This window comes from Diadema antillarum, unplaced genomic scaffold (assembly GCF_040938485.1).
Source record: "Diadema antillarum isolate AM-2024a unplaced genomic scaffold, OU_Dant_1.0 seq00000263_RagTag, whole genome shotgun sequence".
NCBI lineage: Eukaryota > Metazoa > Echinodermata > Echinoidea > Diadematoida > Diadematidae > Diadema > Diadema antillarum.
The window spans coordinates 33429-56685 of record NW_027271301.1 but is presented as its reverse complement, the minus strand read 5'-3'; the positions used below and the strand labels follow the sequence as shown (position 1 = coordinate 56685).

General features: G+C 38.9%; 1 protein-coding gene across 1 annotated transcript in view; it reads left to right on the top strand.

The window, feature by feature from the left end:
• LOC139729776 (uncharacterized) overlaps positions 1–23257 on the top strand; it is a gene marked incomplete at its 3' end in the record, with an annotated part of 92632 nt that overhangs the window by 46622 nt on the left and 22753 nt on the right. Inside the window, exon 4 of the mRNA XM_071640710.1 lies at positions 21461–22659. Coding sequence (XP_071496811.1) covers positions 21461–22659 — 1199 coding nt within the window. The remainder of the gene's footprint in view (positions 1–21460; positions 22660–23257) is intronic.

Here is a 23257-nt window from a genome sequence, read left to right as displayed (position 1 = left end):
TTCTAAACCAATTTGCTGGCTACAGTCAGAATGAATAATGCTCAATCTGTGACAGAGAACTGACGAGTCACTACCAGAATTAAAAAAAAAGAATAAAAAAAGTTTGATGAGACATAATTTTCACGCTGAATGTCAGATACATGTCACTGATCCTAACCATAAGAACAAGTTCCAGCACCACCGTACACTTGATTCATTCTATGCACCATCTATTTTTAAGTCCATTTGCCCTCTCAAGGCATTCACGAAGCTAAGATTTGGCATCACATGTCCATGATGTTTATGGCACCTGTGGCTAATGACTGGATCAAACTTGACGAAGATGACGTCATATTCTAATATTAGACCCCTTTTCTTTGCTTCTATCAGTTGAAAATTACGTCGTAATGTATCATACGCACATGGCAGAAGTGCCAGGTAGAATTTTTGTAGTGAATAGCGCAAAGCAACATTATTGAGGTAAATATGTCTACAGGTCTAGTTTCACATGTCTTTTGGATATCGTCTTTGGTAAGATTCATTTTAGGAACACATAAAAGACATTGTATTTCATTTTATGATGACATGGTAACATGAATACTTTAGGCAAGATGTAAAGACAATCAGGGATTACTGACACTTAAAGATTACAATCTGTAAGAACTTTTATTTTAATTTTTCCAATGTGGATGTGAAGACGAGTGCGAAAAATTATTTGTAGATGGCTAGTGATGCTTTTTCTTTTCTCATATGTAAGCACCTTACAAATTTTTGAGTGTGAATTCAGCAGCATGAAACCTCATGTTAGGGTTTTTTTTTCTTTTTCTGTGTCACATCCTGTACTTCCTGTCGAGTTAATCTGCATCTCAAGGCAAGTGTAAGCCACATTTGTGTGCTCTGCTCCTGAGTTCAGAAAGGCTGTGGTGTAAACTTGCACAGCATGCTAGTGATATGGGCAGATTGAGTTCGGTTTGTGCAGGCACGAGACAAGGGGAGGGACTTTTTTTCCCCCACACTCCTGTACATAACTTGCTCTCAATGCCATAGGATTTGGTGTTAACAGCACATACTGCGATAGGTCTGTTAAATTTGATCTGGAGTTAACAGTTTGTACTGTTACCTTATTCAAAGAGTTATATATCAGCCATGGAGTGCCAAGACCTCAAATGTCAGAATCATGAATTTTCAGGAGAATGAAAACATTTTTTGTTTTTGGCAACATTTTCACAAAATAACATGAATTAATCTGAAAACACCATTTTGGATTGCATTATAATTTGCTCTGCTTTAAAAGTTTATTCAGCATTTTCAATCAATACAAAATTGAGTTTGGATTTTTTTTTTAAAGTATGCCAATTGAGATAAAAGCGCTTGTCACTCCAGGGACAATAAGTGAATCAAAGGTTGTTGGCTGATTTTGAACAGAGCACTGGAAATTGTCTGCCATTACCCCAACAACAGTCAAACCAGTCAAGAATAGAATCTGAACTTTGCAATCATGATGTGAAAGTGAAATGAATCTTCCAATGTTGAAAATAACCACATTACATATTGTAGTTAGTTTGTATGCATAACAGGCCTGGAATGTTAAAACCAACTATCTAGGAGGGAGAGAGAAAGACAGTGAGTGATTTTTAGCTCATCTGAGTCAAAGGTTCATGTGAGCTATTGCAATCAGTCATCTTCCAGCGTCCGTCATTTTTTTACATTTTCAGCTTCTTCCTGAAAACTCCATGACGGATTTTGACCAAACTTGCTAGGTAGCATCCCTTGGGTGAAAGGATCTTATTTTGATCAGATGGATACTATGCTTGCCCCCCCCCCCCCCCCCACTTTAAGGAATCTTTACGAGTCTTCTTCTGCAGAACCAGAAGTGATAGAGCTAAGTTTGTGCTATGAGTAAGAATGTTAGTGATTGAATTTCAAATTTGCTTATGGGGGATCCGAGGATGCCCCCCTTTGGGGCCTGTGGAGGTGGGGGGGGGGGGGGGGGGTAGGGGACCAAGTCAAATTTTACATTTACATTTTCTTCTTGAAAATGCTAAGTCAAATTTTTACCAAACTTGACAGGTATTATTATTATCAGTAGGTTGATTGAATATATTTGTACAAATATGCATATCACCTGCATCACCACAATATCCCCTGGGAGATATATAGGATGGGAGAAGGGCAAAGCCCCTAAATAAAGGAATCTCTCGGATCTCTCTACAAATTTTCTTCTCTTGAACCAGCAGTGAAAAGCTTAGTTAGTGCTATGAATAAGTAGATTGGTCACTGTAGTTTCAAGTTTGTTTGTGGCAAATGTGGTTGTGGACCATGGGGGGGGGGGGGGGGGGGGGCACCAAATTGGGGCACAATTTTTTCAATTTTCATCTTCTTTTTGAAAAGGCAAGGTCAAATTCCCACCAAACTTGGCAGGTAATATATGTATCACTATTGTGATAGAATATTTTTGTTTTGTACTAATGGCTACCATTCTCCACTTGGGGGCCTCCCAGGGGCACAATGCCTCCAGGGAGGGGAGGTGGGGGGGGGGGGGAAGCCTTCAAAATTAAGGGATCTTTGCAAATCATCTTCTTTACTAGAACCAGAAGTGATTAGCTAAGTTAGTGCTATTTGTTAGTACATTGGCAACTGCAGGTTCAAGTTTTGTTCATGGCACATTTAGAGATTGTGGGGGGGGGGGGGGGGGTAGACAAAATTTGGGCTCAATTTTCACATTTTTATCTTCTTAAAAACACATGGTCACATTTGTTGCCAAACTTGACAGACATTGATTGAGTGATATGTATTACATGCGTATATTTTGTATACATTTAGATCTTCTTTTTGAAATGTGTAGTCCCTTCATCTCTGGTTGCTTGTGTTTTTTATGCCTCCGCCACGAATGTTGCCAAAGGCATTGTTTTCGGGTTGTCCATCCGTGCGTCCTTCTGTCTGTAGTCAATTTTGTGGACAGTGTAACTAAAAAACACATTTGAGGTATTCTAATCAAACTTGGCATGTATATGTATGAGTGGACGAAATTGTGCCTATCAACTTTTAGGTGCACATGCTCAAGATCTAATGTCAAAAGGGCAAGGTGAAATGCTCAAAATTGTACTATATCCCCTATATCTATGCAATGCCTGAAGGTATTTTCTTGAAACTTAATGAATACACGTACTACTAAATAAAGATTCTCCAAAGAGAGTTTTTGGTCTTGAGGTCAAAGGTCAAAGGTGAAGTGAAAATGTTAACATTTTACTTCTTCCATATTTTGCAAATGGTTCAAGGTATCTTCATGAAACTTAGTACATATACATGTACTGACTGGCAGTGATTATCTAGGGAATGGGGGGGGGGGGTGTCATGGGTCACAGTTCAGGGGTCAAAGGTCAAGGTCAACTCTTCAAATTTTCACAATTTCCCTCATATTTATGCAATGCCTACAGGATTTTTCTTGAAATTTTACATATATGATCTTATTTATATGTGTATTACCCAATAGAGATTCTCTGGGAAAATTCTTGCCAAAAGATCAAAGGTCAAGTGAAAGTGCTAAATTTCACTTATTTTTCCTTTTCTCAAAAGTGACTCAAGGTATCATCATGAAACTTACAAATGTAGTATGTATTTATGCATGGTACCTGACAGTGATTCTCTTGGGAACTTTAGGGTCAGAGGGTCAAAGGTCAAGGGTCAGAGGCTGGGTTAAAATGCTAAAATTTTACTATTAATACTGAAATTATACTTTTTCTCCATACCTTAAAAATCGCTCAGTGCATAAACTTATAAAGGGTCAAAAGTAAATTAAAAATCCTCAAATCCCCAAATACCTGCTCTCTTAGACTGTATAATGATTCATCCAAATAAACCTAGTTCAACGAAAGTGAACATTCAACACATTTGTGACAAACCTGTCATTTTGATATTTTGCCAGTTACACGTGTATGTGAAACTGTCATCACACCTTGTCAAGACATTGTACTATTATAGACCTATTAGGAGAACCATGCATTATGGCAGAGGCATACCAGTCACCATAGTGGCATTTCTAGTTTTATGTTATTACCCTTGCATTGGATGCTGATGTAATGTGTTTAAGTGATTCATGAGTCAACTGGAAACTTTGCTGTTATTGTTGTTGTTGAACTGCTGTGCTTTTGCATTGATCAATGCATTACAGCCTTAGAAGATTCAGTCATTTGATGGAGCTTGATCTTAATTAGACTACATTTCTGTTGAGTTGATACTTTTTATTATTTTTCACAATATTTTTTTATGTCAATTTCTATAATATGTGAGACTCTAGCATCTATAGTTTGCTGCTAAAGTGCAATGAAAGCTTTCAGGATATTTTTTCCCTTTCTAAAGGTGCCAGGTGTGTGTGAACTTCATGCTATAGTATCCTGTGAATATCTCTGCTGCCCTCTGTGGTCAGAAGGTGTAAACTCCAGAAGAATAGCTTATCTTAGCTTAACTTAGCTTTCCTATGCTTTTTAATGCTATGATATCTGCATGTGAGTTTTAGATTGCAACTTTACCTTTATCCAAAGGCAAGACTGTTATGTAATGGCACTGGAATTTTTTATAGTCATTAAGTCATAAAAGGGTTCAATTGACTCTGAAAATATTTGATACTTTTATTGCTGCTTTGCAAGGATGTGACCAATTGTTTCTGACTATAGTGTGTATATTCTGTGTGATTATCATTAGGGCTATCAAGTCATATGTATGCAGCATAGTGTTGATTTTTTTTCATTCAAAATGGTTGATTTTAGGATAAAAATATAACACTTACACAGGGGGTATATCAGTCAAGAGAGTATTCGTTATGAGAGATGATACAATAAGGGTCCATCTCCCTGATAATATGTTCATATCTACCAAAGGTAATTACTAAATTTGATAATGCTATCTCATTGTACATCCATACTCATAAGTCATTCTTGCATTCTAGTGACATCTTTCTTATGTTTACTACTTGATACTGGCAATTTATGAATCACTTTCAGCTTCAGTCAAAGCAGCTACCAATGAACAAAGTATGGTTATTGCTGTTTGCTGCCCTCTACAGTCAACATAGTGTCGTCAAACAAGGTTGTGGTGAACACTTTTGTCTAACAGGAGCTAGTGTCTTGTTTCTGAATATTCAAGGTGTCAACTGACTCATGTCTGGCGCCACCTTTGTTGAGACCTGGGGAGTGTTTCACAAAGCTGTTCTTAAAGTTACGAAGGACTTAAGAATGACTGGTGATCAGTTCTTGTGCTGAATTATTGAGATTCTGATAAGTATAGCACATAAGAACGGATCACCAGTCGTTCCTAAGTCCTTCGTAACTTTAGGAACAACTTTGTGAAACACCCCCCTGGTGATGAGGGAGTGATAACACTGTCATCAAGTGTTTGCCTCTGCAAGCTTTTATCAATATGATGTAAAAAATTACAAGCATTAGCAAAGTATGTAAAGCATTACGTTAAATTTATGTTAGATTCATGAGTATGAAGTATAAAAGTGAGATAACAATTTTCTTATATCTTGGTGGATAATATGAAGTTCTGATAGAAGAAAGAAAAAAAAATACAGTTGTACCTTGCAGCAAGGATCACACCATGAGAGAACGATGGTAATGCCCACATAAAAAAGAAAAAAAAATTGTAGTCATACACATCAGTCATAAACATGAGCTTCTATTTATACCCCCTCTCTCTCCACAACACAATGATGATCTACTTTCTCGATAATCTGATGCCAGGGATTACGCGAACTTTAGCCGAATGCGGACATGTGACACATTTACCCATGTCAATTGTAATCCGCCCCCTAGGGCCGTGTATTTCCTGCTGCATTTTAAATGTATTAGATTATCCATAGGTCTCTGTGTCTCCCTACCTGGTGACCCCAGTTTCAAGTTCAACCTAACTTTGTCTGCTTTAGATTGGGTATTTCTTTTCTTTTATGTGTTCACCCATAGGTTGGGGACAATTAATTAGTTGTATGCCATGCAGTATCAAAATAGGAGCACCTGACTGTAGACTTTATTTCTCTCACTGTTTTTCACTTGTAATTCATGATTACAGTTGAATCTCAAAATGATAATGGTGATGACATAAAATGCATTAGATTTGTTGTTTTAATCAGGAATTGCATTTAGGAGATACCAGAAAATTCCAATCTTTTTCCTCTAACTTTTCTTGAGACATCTACTAGCAAATTTATGAAATTATTCACTATCTTTGTCAAATATCATGTGGTATCCTTGAATATTTTATAAGACGAAGACTTCAGATATCATTTCTAGTAGTAATAGAGTAAGTGAACTTTTCAACCACTTCTCAGCCCCTATAGTGTTTTTAAAGGAAAACTCCGTTGAGGACGGTTTGATATTGCTACAACACGCATTTCCCATAGACGCTTGCCCGAGTATACTTGGGACTCGTCCTCAACGGGTTAACTTTAATATTCCTGCAAATTCTCAGATGGCATGGCATCTTGCATTGAGCAAGTAGTTTGGCCACTTATAGGTTTTCTCCTTTGGTTGACGAATTGGCACAATCATTTTGACGACTGTTTCAGAAGTATTGTAATTATGAATAATTAGTAGAAAATCAGCTGGCTGTACTTTAATATGTAGTCCCAAATGTCAACAGTGTGATGTGGAATAATGAATGCAAGATTTTATCGTTTAATGTCTTATCGTGGAAAATTATAAAATTGTTACTGTCTACTGTGGTGTACAGAAGTACATGTACACCACAGTGCTTGAGTGTGCAGTCTTGTGGAAATGTAGTCTCACCTATTTGTGTGCATACTTTTTCATGAATTCTAAGAAATTAAGGCATTTTTAAGGATAAACTTAATGTTGTGAGATTGGATGTGTGAGTTATAGTTCTGGACCTCTGAAACAATTCTGTAATATTTGTAACCCACATTTGAATGGGATGTTTATTCTACTGATGTGTTGGTTTTACAATACTGTGTCTCTAGTCATTATCCCACAATGCATTTGGCAGACTGGCTTGTTTCGGTTCTCTGCTGGCATTAGACAGAGGTTTTTTTTTTTTTTTTTTTTAATCTACCTAGTGGCTACCATTTCTCATGTTCCCCCTTTTTCAGATCTAGTTTCGTTGATACAAATCAAATTTTATGAGCCTGTAGATATTTGATGATGGGCAAATTGGGCATGTCATGCTGCCTGTAAAAGAGAAAATTCACAAGAAACGAATGGCTGATTTCTTTGGATAAGTCGAATATCTATAATGCACATCTGAGCATTTGACCCGAAGGAATTCTTCGATTAGAAAATGTAAGAGATGAACGCTGGCTGGTGTCCAAGGAGTTACTTAACATATGATTTTTTTCCTCTTAAAAAAAAAAAAATTCTTACTAATTTTGGATTGTGGATGAGGCTGTCTTCTGTAGGGAGCATTATTGATTGATGTTGCTAGGGGATGAGAGATGCCACATTACAGTAATGATTAATTTCCTCGAGATTACGTAAGAGTTACGGAAATTGGCGGAAAGATGAAAAGGGGTCATAAGATGTCTTCGCCCTCCTGCAGTGCTGAAGTCATGTGCTCTATGATGTTTCTTCTCACTTTTTTTCTATGACATGCATGCGAAGCACCACTTCATCTCACAAAGATATGCTTCTTTATCATTATTTTGTTGTTGTTGTTGAGGGTATCATCATCATCATCATTGTCATCACCTTACATGATTTGTGCTTTAATTTTGCAAGCTGTCTGATACTTCTTGTGTAGATCGCTTTCAAATAATGTCTTACATATTGGCAGTGTTCTAGGGCTATGTTCAAACAAGTCTATTTACTTGATATGCATATATATATATGTTTTTGTGTCTGTGAGAGTGTGGTTGTTCACAAATATCAAATTTTGATTTTACTTGCTGTTCTTTTAGGGGGCTGTCAGTGAAGGCGTATATAACCCCTTTCCTACTTGTACATAATGAAATAGTTTTGTTTGAAATTTATTTAGATTTCATTCAATACAAGAATTTTTTTTTCAAAGTTATTCAACCAGGATGTCTTCTGCTGCGTACAAATCACTTGTAAAAAGCCCCACACACATGTATGACATAATTGCATTAAATACAAAGGAAGCCCAATGTCAAGCCTTCGATTGTGTGTACACATGTTCACAGATCACCAAGCATTAAAGGGTGTGTACAGTTCTGGTCGAGGTGAAAATTTAGCCTTTTTAAACATTTTGCAAGATATTCAGAAACCACTTTATGAGATGTCAAAGAGCATGTAATTAATTGTAAGGGGTATCAAAAGTTTATTTGATGAAAATCGGTTTTGAAATGGCTGAGATATCCAAAAACAAGGTGAAACAAAGAGATCCTAATAAAAGTGTGGCATGTCGCCTTTTATCATTATCACTTTTTTGGATATCTCAGCCATATAAAAACCAATTTTCATCAAATAAACGTTGAATCCTTCTTAAAATTACATGCTCTTTCATATTTCATTTGAGGTTTCTCATTATCATACTTAGGAATGTTCAAAACATGAATCCCCACCTCACCCAGTACTGTACAGTCCCTTTAAGTACATTTGTGCAACATTTGATATTTATGGCCATGGGGTACATTGATATTGGTATCTTGAACAACATAACTATCCTTTTTCATCTTTCATTAAGTCATTATGTTCATCATTCATGTTTAACTACGCAAATACACAACATTTTGACTGCAAGTTGAAAGTGAACAAACAAATCTAACACAGAGAACAACAATGAATATCCAGCACCTTGTTGTTTATTGCTGTATACTTCACAGATTTTACTCCCTTTGTTTGTTTGTTTTTACATTCATTTGCAGATTTCTGATAGTGGCAGTGTGTGTTTCATTAATTATTACTCATCTCCCCTCTTCCTGTATGCTTTATGCTGTTGATTTCCTCTGTAGTTTTGGGGATTCTTTTAGAATAAGATCTTTGCTGTCAATGATTGACCTTAAACTTCTGTTGTTAGTCACCTCACTGTTTATTTCTTATGCTATCATTATCATTCTTTCTTTGTTGTAGTTGTTGTTGTAATTGTTTTTATCCCTCTTCCCCAAAGGGTGCCAAAGTAATTATTTCATAGTGTTATTCCTTTCATTTCGTTGTTCTCTTTTACCTACAAACGTGTAGCCTGGCTGAGCAGCCTGAATTTATCACTCTAACTATGCACTTGTATGCCATATGATAAGAAAAAGAAGGAGAAGATTGTTCTTATCCTATATCCTTTGACTGTATTGATCTTCATTGCTGTCTTCATTTGCTGTCATTTGTTTGTTGTGTACATTTAATTTTTGACCAAGTTGTATTGGATAGAATTAGATATTTACAAAAAAAACAACAACAACAACCATCAAGACTGATGTTGTGTCTTTCTTTCTTCCTTTCTTCTTATTCTTCTCTTCTTCGTTTGTATGTTTGGCTATTCATTGTTAGTGTTTCATGAAGTAAATGACATTTTCCTCTATTTATCTAACCTCTTTGTGTTCTTATGTGATTTTTTTTCACTTGCAAGAATATCTTTTTAAAGCCTCTTAATTGCTATAAAGTTCATTACTTACAAGAAATATTGGCAGCATATCTTAGAAGACTAAAGTTCCTGCTTTTTTCATCACATAGGCAAAGTTGTATAATTTTTTTTTTTTCAGGTTTTGTGAAAATTAATTAGATTTATCTAGGTCTATCTAATTTTTTTCCAATGAAAAAAATGCAATGAAATTCATGTGAGCCAAGGCAGTAATGACAAAATGATAATTTCTATTGCAGAATTCCCCTATGATGTGGATTAGTTCACAGAAATGTATTTTTGTTTGACAGCTGTGGCAGATAGGAAGTCACACAGCACAGTGAGCAATTTCCTAGGCCTGTTTTGGTGTGCTGTTCAAGAAAGCCAACTCCATTGTATTCTAAAGTCTGGTGCCCTAAAAAGATTAAGGGTATTATGTAATATGCACATGATTCTACAGACATTTTCTTTGATCTGGGAATAGACTAGGAAGGAGAGGTATTTGACTTGTAATCAAGATTGTAATGTTTTGGTCATGCCAGTGTTTGAAGTGAATTTGTAGTGCTTCTGAATTCTCTTAGTAAATTTGTAGTTTTTCACTGTCAGTGGGTGTGCTGCTTAATGAAGAATATAGAAATGTTATCATTGCTCATGTATTATTATTATTACCTCCGCCAAGGGAGGAGGTTATGCTTTCGTTACCGTTGGTTTGTGTATTTGTGTGTTTGTTTGTCCTTTTGCTAAATAAATCAAAAACGGATTTAAATGAAACTTGAAAGGAAAGGTTTAGAATGATACAAGTTACAAATGATTAAATTTTGATATTGACCCAAGAATTTTCGGGAATTTATGAAGGATTTTTGATATTTTGGCAGGTAGGGTCGATGAACTTGAGAGTTCAGGCTGCGCGTATTTGAGGTTTGCATGCGCGCACTGAAGTGCGTGCTCTTATTTTCTACCAGGGCAAGGCGCGCCTTGCAGCTGAGGGTTGATGACGTAACAAAGGCTTCTATATTGGGAAATCGGGCGACTTTCAGCACACAATGCTAGAAGTACGTATGGGTAGAAATCACCGAAATCTCTATGGAAGAACAAGATCAGTAGTGGAAATGAGCTGCATGCTTGGCGGAGGTCTGCACTCTCAGAATGCTTCTCTAGTTTTGTTTTTGTTTTTGTTTTTGTTTTTTTTTTTTGGGGGGGGGGGGAGAAAGCATCACAAATTTGTACAGACAATTTAGCTGTCCATCTTTGTTGCTTTCAGCTCTGTTTGCTTATACCTAAATGTGAATTAAGTTATCATAGGGAAAATGATGACAAGCAAACTGAAATGGATAGAATGTGTGCATCATCAGTGACTGTAGACTTCATAAATAAGTTGTTTTGCTAGGTATGGTTAGATATGTAATTTGGTTAGTTTGGTCATTCTGTTTTTAATGGCACTCTTTCATCATGCGATTCTCTTTGTGAAGGTCCTATTGCAATGACTGCATAGTAGTGGCGTGGTCACAAGGACTTCTGTGTGAAGTCCTGTCACTTGACGTATGCTATACGACCATCTTCTCATTGTTTAGCAAACAATTATGATGACAGATGATTGTAGATGTTTTTGTTTGCTGCCCCTTATTTGAATACATCCGTTGTAGTAATCTCATTAGCGATACGGCCGTGTTTGTTGTGTTCTGAGGCTGCACGTTAACACCGCAGCACCGCGGCGGTATCAATCCGTGGTTGTTCAGTCTCATGCTGGGCTGTTTTTTTTTTGTCCTTCCCACCCCCCATCAGTTCTGGCAAGGCTCTGCGTATGGGCCCGATTACAGTGCATGTTGGTGCGGAGTGTGTGGATTAGCCTGTCCAGGCCCCCCTTCCCTAGCCCCCCTCTGACGTGCAGGAAATAGCGGGAGGAAGCCAGCGATTACAACGGCAACAATCTTCAGCCTGGAATAGACTTATCTAGTCTGTGTGATCCCATCCTCTATTCGCATTGAGTCTGCTTTTTCTCTCATCTCTCCCCCCCCCCCCCCTTCTCTTCATCTTTTCTTTTCATTAGCTTTTTCCTAGGTTCTGTTTGTTTGTTTCATTCATTTTTATTTTTGTGGCTGTGTTTCTCAATTCTTATTCTTTTCTCTCTGATCTTTTTTTTTCTCTCTCCAATGTTGATATATTACTGTACACAGGGCTGGACATTAGTGGTGGCTCGGGCCATAAAAAATTGTGTCGAGCCACCATATTTATCTTTTGGCGGCTGATCGGGCATTCTTACTATGATTGAAAATAGATTGTTATGTTTCTATTTATGTCGGGGGGGGGGGGGGGGGGGGCATTTCATGAAGTATTTTGTGAGAAACTGTTTAAAGCTATAGAAATCCTTGCATCTGATTGGCTGACAACAAATTTGTCCGACAAAGTTGTCGGACAAAATGCTTCATGAAATGCCCCCCAGGTCACTACATTTCATTTTCAGGCCACCAAAATTACAGATTTAAAGATTTTAGTGGTCCAAAGAGGCCACCAAAGAAAAAAGTTCATGTCGAGCCTTGCTGTATGTATGATGTATGAACTGTACTACTGATGGAGTAATGTTTATATTTTGCTATGATAACTTGGCCTTTTTATGCCTCTGCCACAGAGCGTCGATGGAGCATCATGTTTTTGGGTTGTCCGTTCATCCATCTGTCATTGATTTTGTGGATGTCACTAATGAATTGGTTTGGAGAAAGTTGTGGGCTGTGGGGTCAAAAATCAAGGGACAAAGTTCAAGAGAAAATGCTCAAATATCACAGTTTACATCATATGTCCTAAAATGGCTCAAGGTTCCTTTGTAAAATGCAATTCATATGTAAATATTCTATGTATCATGAGACTTGAAATTTCTGGTGAAGTTTTAGTCCAGGATGTGAAAGGGAGGGGCACTGACTTTCTGCCATTGGGGAAAATGGACAGAAATTGTGGAAACTGCCATGTACTGAAGACCTACTGGGAAAATACTGTGATATATAGCAAAGGCATACCTGTCATCAAAATGACATTTCTTGTTCTTTCTTTTGTTATAGTTTGATATATCCATCAGCTAGGACTTCGTTTGTTGAATCAAAAGAATAAAAATGTTAATCTGACTAAGATGTTAACCTGTAGAGTGTTGTGACAGTGGTGATGAGACACCTACTAGGTGAATTCACATTGGAATGGTATTTGAAATGAAATGAAATGAAATGAAATTCATTTACCAAACAAACATCATCAACATAGTCACAACAGTCAATAGTTGAAGTATGGTGTGGTGTGGTGATTTATTGATTTATTTAATACCATGGTGATTTATTGGTACTATTCTCATTCAAGAAATACCATGGTAATTCTAGTAAGCATTGCGCATGCTCATATCTCTAACATAAAAGGCACAAAATGTGACAGGTTATGTTGGAAATACACCGCTGTATAATCGGTAGTATTTCATGCCACAATTCACACTCAAATCTTGCATGCAAACGTGCGCACACAAAGCATGACATCCCTTGCAGCTGGGGCCTCGGGTTACAGATGCTCTCTGAGTGTTATCTTAACCGTATTTTTTAACATATATAGCAAAACTAAAGTTTGGCAGGAGAAAATCTAAATTTTAAGCAGGAGACACACAGCTAGAGTAAGAAAATTTAAACTTTAGCAGGAAAGTGGGAGATTTTAAGAAAAACGGCTTCAGATGGGAGATCTCCTGCCAAAAACGTTAAAGGCATAATTTACCATTTGCAGATGAAACAAAAACCCAGTTTAGTGCTTCAAAATAGTTCCAAAATGTGAGTAAGGGATAGAAACAGTCAATGTAAAAATTTGAATCAGTATAATGGATGTTAAGTATTGTTAAATATACAAAATATGGACGATGGCTGTAATAAAAATGTTTCTAGAGTAAACCGTCTACAGTTATGGTTTTTTGAGAAAAATAGTGATATCTCCTTTTCTTTTTTTGTGGTACAACTGACCTACACATATGCATCAAATGTGATATCTTGAACATTTTTTAAATCACTGCTCCCAAAGGTAAACAGGACCTTTAAGAGTTGGAGTCTCTGACAATCCTCTAGATAACATAACTTTTGTGCACCCAAGCTGTAGTCTGGGGAGACACGCCCACACGTCCGGTCACGTGACACGTTCCCGCCAAGGCATTCACGTGTATGCCTTGGCTCAGCACTCCTGTACTGTGCAAGCACACGGGCAGGACGCCGAGATTTCGTTATGGCGGAAAGGGTTTCAGCGTTGGAAGAGAAAGTCGACTTACTTGCTTCCACCCTGGAAAAGAGTGTTCAGAAGATAAACAACGCCATTGCTCAGTTACGTGTTCGTACTTCTGCTGATAACTGAAATTGTAATTTTTTTTTTTCCAGTGACAGAATCAGCAGTCTGTATGTGCGTATGTGCATAAATTGAAACAGAGTGATATGAAGAAAGCGATAGAAATTATATATATATCCTGTTTTGAATATGCAATTACAGCCAAAGCATGGGTATACACAGTTTGTAGTTGTTGTTGTTGTTGTTTTTATCAAAGCTACTATTTGAATCATTGTTCAAATTGCCAGTGGAATTTTGGGCAAATTCACAGTTCCTCAATCAACTCTGCAGAGATGCAACAAAGAAAACAAAGCTCAAAATGCCATAACTTCATTGTAGTCATTCATTTTAATATTTCTGGTGTAATTTGGTGTTAAACGGCACAAAATCTTTGCTAAATGAAAGCCTCATATGCTCTGCATGGTGTAAAATATTTAATGAAATCAAAAAAGAGAATCCAGTCAGATTTGCTCGTCATGACATAATTGCCTAAATTCTTCTGAGATCATTTTCATTTCAAAAACAGCTGACTGTCTTAACTACTCTCTGTCTATTTCTGGGGAAATACAGATCTAATCACCCAGTACACAACTGATGTGTTTATCATTACTTAGAAGCCATTGTTTGGAAATGGCTGGGCCATCTGCCTGTTGGGTATCTGTCTTCTCAGATTTTTAATCTTTTTTGGGGAAATCCATGACATGATACATCTGATCAATCCCAAACTGCTTTATCATATTTGCTTCAAAGTCGTCCTGTGAAGAAAGGCTAGTCTGTCTGTGTGGTGTCTGTCTGTCCGTTTGGTGTCTAGCTGTCTACCTGTCTCCTATCGCAGACTTTCCTGATTGTTTCATTCCCTCCCTGCCCCTTAACTTCTCTCATTATCTGATAATATGTCATGCTGAACTGAAGCTGTTCTATTAGCAGCTCATAAGATTCCCTTTTACACTTTCACAGCTGCAGTCTACAGGAGCCTCATATCCCCCCCCCCCCCCCCACCCTTCCCACCGACTGATAATTGCCCCCTGTCATTGGCTTGGGATCCAGCTGGCAGTAGGGATGTCACGTGATGTGTCTCTTTTCTAAGGCTCTTCCTGGGGCAAACACCAATGATATGGGCTCATTGGCCCAATCCCATCCACTTCCCCACTTTTGGTCATCAAGATTAGCCACTGGGATGAAGAGTATTTGGTGGCAACTCCCATGTGTCTAATTGGGGTCCATCCCCATCTTCAATTTCCAGACAAATTCGGGCAAAGTTACCATTATGTTAGTGCAGGACTATCCCACAATGGCGGTGTCATTGGTGGAGAGGATGATTCCACAAAATGCCTTCTGTTGCAGAGGCAAGTAATGGAACACAAAAGATGATATTCAGTTTTCTCTTGGCCTGAGATTTTGACAAACTTCACCAGTGTTTAGGAAAATATCATTCAGAACTTGTGAAGAGAGTAGATATTTTGGTTTGTATTATGTGTAATGGAGCTGTAATGTTGTCAAAAGGAGATGTTAAGTAGGAAGTGTGATTTCAACATGTGTTGACCTTACAACTGGTGTAGTGCATGTGTCACAGATCATATAAATATATGCACGAGGGAACAGTGAATGTTGGGGGTAAATATCTGAAAAAATAACAGAAAAAAATATCAGGCAATCTGGTTTTCTGCACTGATCTGTTGAGATTATTCCTCTGATCTTTCTATATCTCTCCTGGCTAACAGTGATATTTCAGAATTTGACCCCAGGAATAGCAACTTTGGCGAGGAGGAATATAAATAGTGAGCAATCTCAGCCACAATCCATTCCCTTCTCTGTTCCCCCCCCCCCCTTAATCACATACAAATTACATCTCCTCCTCATTCTGTAGAAAACTGTCGTGAAAATGGCTCATGAGGGAGCTAATCATTTTGACCTTTTGCTCCGATGCCAAACAGATAGATGCCTGCCAACCATCGCCTATTGCGTGTGGAATGCCTTGAATATCAAGCACTGTTGTAAAGTCTCACTCATTCTCAGCTTTGAGTTTATTTTGGGCAATCTGCAACAGAAATACAACCCTGATTATCAACTTTATATCATTATTATACCCTGAACCATCGCACAGGGATCTACAAAAATATACATGTGCAACCATATGTATTTGTATATGTACATGTTTGAATGTGTGGTTGTGTGTTTATACATATATATATATATATATAAATTGAAACAAGAGAGGGAAAACTGACCAGAAACAAATAATGAATGGCGAAAACTTTGAGCAAAGAAAATGGGTTTTTCCGATGAAAACCCATTTTCTTTGCTCAAAGTTTTCGCCATTTATATATATATATATATAACATATACATAATGTCTGTATGTACCTGGCATGTTTGTGTGTGTTTGTATTAATAAATGTATGTGTATGATTGTGCACATAGTCTTCCTTTGTCTGATGTCTCTTGGCAAACACCTCCCTCACAAAGCCACAGACATGGTAATACAAATGTTACTCCTTTTCCCGTATTAACCCCCCCCCCCCCCCCCCCATGCAGCAGACATCACAGTAGATTTACTATGTGCTGCCAAGATCAAAATCCTAAAGGGCAAAGCAGTATTAGATCATGCCTATTTTGCTTCCATTAGATTTCTTTTCGTGCCTGCTGTAGCCCTCCAAAGAAGAAGAAGAAGAAGAGAGATCTCACTGATAGTGATGCATAGTATACTGCATGCTGTTGTGATGGTTTCTGTGATCGATAACAAACATGTGTAGTATTTACTCAGCATCTTCTTTTTTTCTTTCTTTTTCCTTCTTTTTTTTCTTTGAAACACACTCATAGCTGCGATGACTAGCCAAACAGAAGAAAACATCCTGAGTGGTCTTCGACCACATTATCCCTGCTTTGCTTACGCTGACTTGTGGTAAAACATTCAACATGACTTGTACCACCTACGTTAACAAGATAACCAAACTCTCCTGAGCCCCTTTACCGCATCACCATGTCAGCACGTAAACGAGGCACCCCAACACCACACACCTTGAATGGATAATGATGAATATTCACAAGGAACTCATCTATTGCAAGGTGTTTCCAGTCGATATATGGAAGGAATTTGATTCAATTTTCATTGATATTGATGGGGAGGGGTTATGGATTTAGATACCGTTTTTGTTCTTGTTGATGAAACTTATTCTCTCCTGGAGACATTTTAGAATGATGTTTCATACAGTTTTCATTACTTTGTAGTTAGATTCTGTACAATTGCCCAAGTTAACAATAAAAGAATACCAACAGGATAATACTGAACTGGAATATCAATGATGATATATTGGTATGTATTGTCTTTTGTATTATTCTTTAATTAATTTCTTTTAAAAATTTCTACAAAATTATTTAAAACAAAAATGTGCGATAGCATATGATGTCTGATACTCTTGTTGGCTTAGTTGGATCTGAGAAGTGTAGACCTGACTGGATTTTACTCATATAACACTGTCTAAAATGCAAGCTCTTGAATAGACAGACATACCATAGCAAAGTTGCCTGTGGAGATATTACTCAAAGAGCCAAGGGTCATACAAACTGATTTCTGTGAATACCATTGCTGGATGCGAGTTTGTGGGAAGGGAGCAGAAGGGTTGGTCTCTTTAATGTCAGAGAAACTACAGTTTGTTATTCTGAAGGTTCATAGTTCCAAAGGTTTGTAATTCCGAAGGATCATGATTCCAAAAATAAAATATCGCTCGTTGTTCCAAAGATTCTTTATTCCGAATGTTCCTGATTCTGTAAATGAAGTAAGGTTCATGATTACAAAGGTTCATTTTTATGAAAATGAAACAAGGTTTGTTATTCCAAAGATTCATTTATCCGAAAATTGTCTAGGTTCATTATTCCGAAGGCTCATTAGTGTACCTTTTTTTTTGTCATTTTTGGAAGAAAAAACCTTTGGAGTATTAAACAAACCTTGTTTCATTTTCAGACTATTATAAAAGAACTTTCAGAATTATGAACCTTCAGAATAACACCACAAATGTTCAGATCAAGGAACATCTAGGTATATAGAATTTGTGTGTCTCGAAATAACAAATTTTATTTCATTTTTCAGATTAATGAATTTTCAGAGTAACAAACATCACCCATCAGAGAAAGGGTTGTGGATGTTGATGTTTGAATGTGCCAAAGATTCATTCTAAACAATATGTTGGCTTGTGTGACTACATTTTGAAGTTTAGAGACATTTGGGGCATCATGAAAATTTTACGAGGTTGAAACATGAATGTTGAATGACGAGGCAATATGATCTGTAAATGGCAACTTCCTCCTAGCCCTATACACCTGTATGTTCCCAGTGACACAAAACTGAAACATACCGTCTTTCCCTGTTTGCCCACACTAGCTAGTCTAAGCTGTCAATTCTCCCCCCCCCCCCCCCTCTCTACATATCATCAGCTGAGATCCAGAAGGATGCTATCAGGTTCTAAGATTTGAGCATAAATAGAAACAAAACAATAAATTTTCATGAAATTTAAAGTTCATTTAATCAAGAGTGGGTAGATTTATAAGTATTGTTCCACATATGGGGTAAAATACTGCCCTTGTGGTTTACTGAAAAAAATATTCAGTTTACTGAAAAAATTACTCAAAATGAAAATAGATAAAAATTAGCACCATAACATATAGGAGGTCAAGCTCTTCAGTGTGAACCAATAATTCAATACATCCCAAAATTGCAATAAGGACCTTCTGGTTTTCAGCCCATGATATGCACTCTTTACCCCATTGCACTTGTCACATTGAGTTATAAACCTGTGGAAGAGACATGGAAGATATACCTTGCCAGCATACTTTGGTAGACTTTAATCATAGAAATGACCGTCAAGAGTGGTGATGATCAATATCTGACATACTGAGATATGAAGAGTCTGCTCTAGGCAGGCAGTGAGGGGGATCGTATCTGCTAGATACGGCAAATTTCCTTTTGCAGGAATGATTCAGTGTTAATCACGACTGCAGCTCATTCTCGGAGAAGGGAGATTAACGCGGGACTGATGGAGTGAATCAACCATTTAAACCTGCAAAGATTTGGAGAATCATTCTCAGGGAAGAGAGTGGTTAATTAGCGGAGAGACTTTAACAGCCCAAACTGTCGATGATTGCTGAGCACGATTAACCGCCATCTTCGAAAAGTCTATTCACCTGCTGTAACCTCAGATGAAATGAGGAACCTTGTCGTTTTGGAGGCGTACTTTCCTCTGACGTACATCTAGAAATGCATATGATGTTGAGCTGTCCAGTAGTGTTCTTTGTAGTGAACAGTGCATTTGAAAAGGCATGAAAATATTTGAAAAAGACAAACAGCAATTTCTTTTACAATTATCGTGTCTATCAGATATTCAAATTAATGAGGGATAGAATAATCATGCTTTAATGCTATGTCTGTTTTTTGCCAGAATAATTATTCTTATTAAGAAAATGTTGAACACATTCAGTTTAAAGGCTAAAAAGCACCACAGCTTAAAATATTAAAAAGAAGAGAAAGAAAGAGAAAAAGGCTTTATGTTCATTCCACTTAACTCAAGTTATTGAGAGCATTTATCCTTTTACATGACTCAGTTCTTGCCTAAATTGGTTCCATTCTTTCACCCCCAATCCAAGGTAATGAGTCGACCCGGTGATGCTAAAGTTAGATGCTGACTTATGCAGTCGTAGATTGCATGTTCTGCCCACGTTTTCCAGTCTCGATGGCCTCACTCAAGTTCGAGTATTTTCTTTGAGTGCAACAAATGCTCTCTTGTTTTCAGTATTGCCTTCTGTTGTTTAGTGTCAGCCCAAGTGAGCTCATATCAACACAACAATTCAACCAGAGAATGGTTCCAGTGTGCCCCACCCGGGAGAGCATTAACCTGACAGCTAGGTCTTGTTTCTTTGTCTTCTAGCTGTGTGACTCAGTCTGAATTTACATACATTCGATTTGAAGGAGGAGCTCAAGAGAACTTTGTCAAAGAAAATGCTATGTGCAAAAACAAGCAACACATTCGTGTGCGCAAGGGCTGATGATGTTACAGCAAATTTCAGTAATTACCATTATGTAATGCTGAATGATGATAAATGCTCTTTTTTACATCTCCAACATCTAACTGACTTTCCCAGACTGCAGCCATAGAAGTGGCATTCTAGCAGATATCTTTTTCTATAAAGTCTATAAAGTTTTGTAAGTTCTGTAAAATTTGTCACAAAACAGATACAACTGATTTTAAAAAAACTGACATCATCATTCAGTCGCATGTGTCTGGCACCATAGATGAAAGTTCATACTTCAGGAACTTCTTCTTTGTACCCAATAATGCACACAAAAGTTTCCAGGAATATTTCATCTCCACTCTTCTTGGATCATAATCCTGCTTCACACTGCTTTGAAAATCATGACAGAGACAAAAAGAAACATGCATCCTTGTGTGCCCTATCATACCCTCTGTGCGCCCCTTCCCTACACAGAATGGAAGTGATTCCTCCTCAGATTTCCTTTTATCTACATGAAATGTTTGGTGCATGCAGACTTGTAGCTGTAGACTGAAGCATGGCAAGGAGGGGGAACTAGGTATAGAGGAGGAACACAGATAGTTTGTGCATGTACGCGGCTGGGGGAAGGGGGGGGGGGGTAATGGTGGAAGGCTGAGTGAGAAAGTTTAGACAAGTTTCCCCTCATTGCTAGTGACTCATGCCCACCTGCAGCCAATGGGCTAGCCCCTGACGGGAACAAGTAATGAAGAGGGAACGAGCCAGTGCGCGATAATTGAGCTTGTGTGCCCGCAGCACGTGAACTCGCAGGCCCCTCGCCTCTTGTTCACTCTCCTGCCGACATTCAGTCGCTTGTGCCGTTGTTCTGGGTTTATGTGTGCATATGCAGTTGTGTTGTCCGCGGCACGAGAACAGTGTCGAGACCTGGACTTTGTTTTGTGCCTTGTCCACTTGGCTGTGGATCTAATCGGATAATCTTTGCGCTGTAGTCTGGGATGCCTACGACAAAATGTATGTTCTAACAAAGTGTCGAAATCGTCTCTTCAAAACCTTCCAGGTAGGAGATTTGCCCAGGGATTTTTCTTATTTTACTGGATGAAGGATTAGAGTTGACTGAAATGCACAGGAAATAGTTTGGAGTGTTTGTGCCATCATTTTCTATTCCTCACATACGCTGTAATCTCTCTTGCTGGCTGAGTGGTTGTATGTTATGTGGCCATTCTCAATCAACAGGAGAGATCATTTTTCAAGGTTTTTCTTTTTTTTTTAAAAGTAGATTAATGACTCTGCTGACATGAGGCAGAATCTTGACTGTAATCATGAGGGATGTGCTTAGGAAAGGCAGGCATCAAGCCCTTGATCTGGCTTAAGTCTTCAGAAGTGATTTGTGCATGAAATCATATGATGAGCCTGCTTCTCCTTCCTGTTTGCAGTTTTCAAGTCATAAGAGATAACTGGGTAACACCCAGGCTATAAACATCACCGCAGTTCCAAATTTGTCTCTGCAGTATAGGAAATATGTATGGTTTATTGGTAATGACCTCATACTTAGTATTGCTTTGGGGAAAAGTTTGCGTGAAATCGTACCCCTAATTCTTCTCCGCCATTTTCCTTGTCTATTTTTACCCAAGCAGACCGAAGACATGGGCAACCAAAATGGTACGGCGCCGCAGCAAGGGGGAGCCGCCCCGGAGGTGAGCAGCACCAATGCTGGCAGCAACACCAACGGCACAAACAGCGGCAGCGGCGGTGGCAATAGCAGCAGCAACGGGAGCAGGGCCAATCAACGCCGAGCCACCAGCCCAGGCATGCCCAACAGAGCAAGGGGGAAGGCGGGCCGCAGTGTTCAGAGCACGGCAGGGGGAACGCCGGCTCCCCCGCCGCCAACCAAACCCAACCACATACAGGCCCAGGTGCAGCAGCAGCAGCAAGCCGCGACTGCCACGGCCCAGGCCAAGGGCAACGAATTTGTGGATTTTATATACGATTATGCGACAAAAGAGAATGACGGAAAGGAAGGCGGGGAGAAAAACGGGCACGCCGGCAGTGAAGAGACGGCGAACAAAAAGAACAAGGGTTACGATGCCGTTGTAGCCGGGGACTTAGCCGGACACAGAGAGCATGTTGATAAGAAACATGGGCGAGGTGAGAGAGCGAGGGCACACACCCATGGCCATGCAGCCAGGAAACACAAGTCCCCTGCCAGTAAACCCAACACAAAGAGCACCCTTCTTGTGGACTATATCGATGCATCCCACAATGCAACGACCTACTCTCCTTCGGGACTAACCGTGCCCAACCTGTCCAACGACGCAGACCACCAGTTCGATGAATTCTCCCGCCCCAAGGCAGCCACGGAGTCCAAGCCCCACCGGGAGCGGGCCAGGGCCCACTCACATGGCCACCGCAAGAAGGGCTCAAGTGACTCCAAACACCAGAACAAACACAAAGGCAATTCCTCGTCCAGTGAGTCCTCCGATCCCGTGGCCAATCTCCTTGCCGTGCCGCCCAAGCCCGCTAAGCCCACAGAAAATGGACATGGCCCTACAAGAAATAAACTGTCCAGTAGCACCAATGACTTGGAGAGTAGCCGAGATGATGGCAAGAGCCACGAATACCTGCCCGATGTATCGGGCAACGACTCCTCGCTCGACGGGGAGAAGGCCAAATCTGGTCGGCCAGATACTCCTCCCCAGTCCTCCACCCCACCCCCAGGGGATTCACAAGACTGTGGGGTGAGCTCTGCGGAAATAGCCAGGCTAAGGCAGGAGAATAGTAAACTCAGACGGGAACTGGAAAGTAGTAGGAAGGCCTCTGAAAAGGACAGCAAGAAGTGAGTAGCATTGTCACATTTGCCATTCTATCATTCACTTTCCAATTGAAAATAGTCAGCATTCAGAGAAATGCCATACACATAGGCCCGAATTCATGAAGGTGGTTTAGATTTAGACCATGGTTTAAACTTATACCATGGTCTAATGTAAGCATGAAATCGGCATACTTTGATATGCACGTATCAGTGCGCACTTGTTGCTGGATGTCTGTTAGCGTACGCAATTTGTAAGTCGTATTTATGCAAAAAAAAAGTTGTCTAAACCATGGTCTAAATCTAAACCACCTTCATGAATTCAGGCCATTAAAGTGAACAGAATTTTAACTATTCTGTACATTTTACGAAATGCTTGAAATCACAGCCTTAGTTAGCCTCCATCCTCACAATCCAATGAAACATTGAGAAAAAGAAATAAAAGTACAAAAACTCTTTGAGAAGAATATTGAGACTGAGCTCAATCGTGTCGAACATAATGCTGCACAGGGTTGAACTAATGGTACTGTTCATCATTAGACTTGTGTCAAATTGTGAATTGTATATCTCTGGTGGGTGATTCATTGGCTTAATATAAACAGGAAGCAATCAAATGAAGTTATGG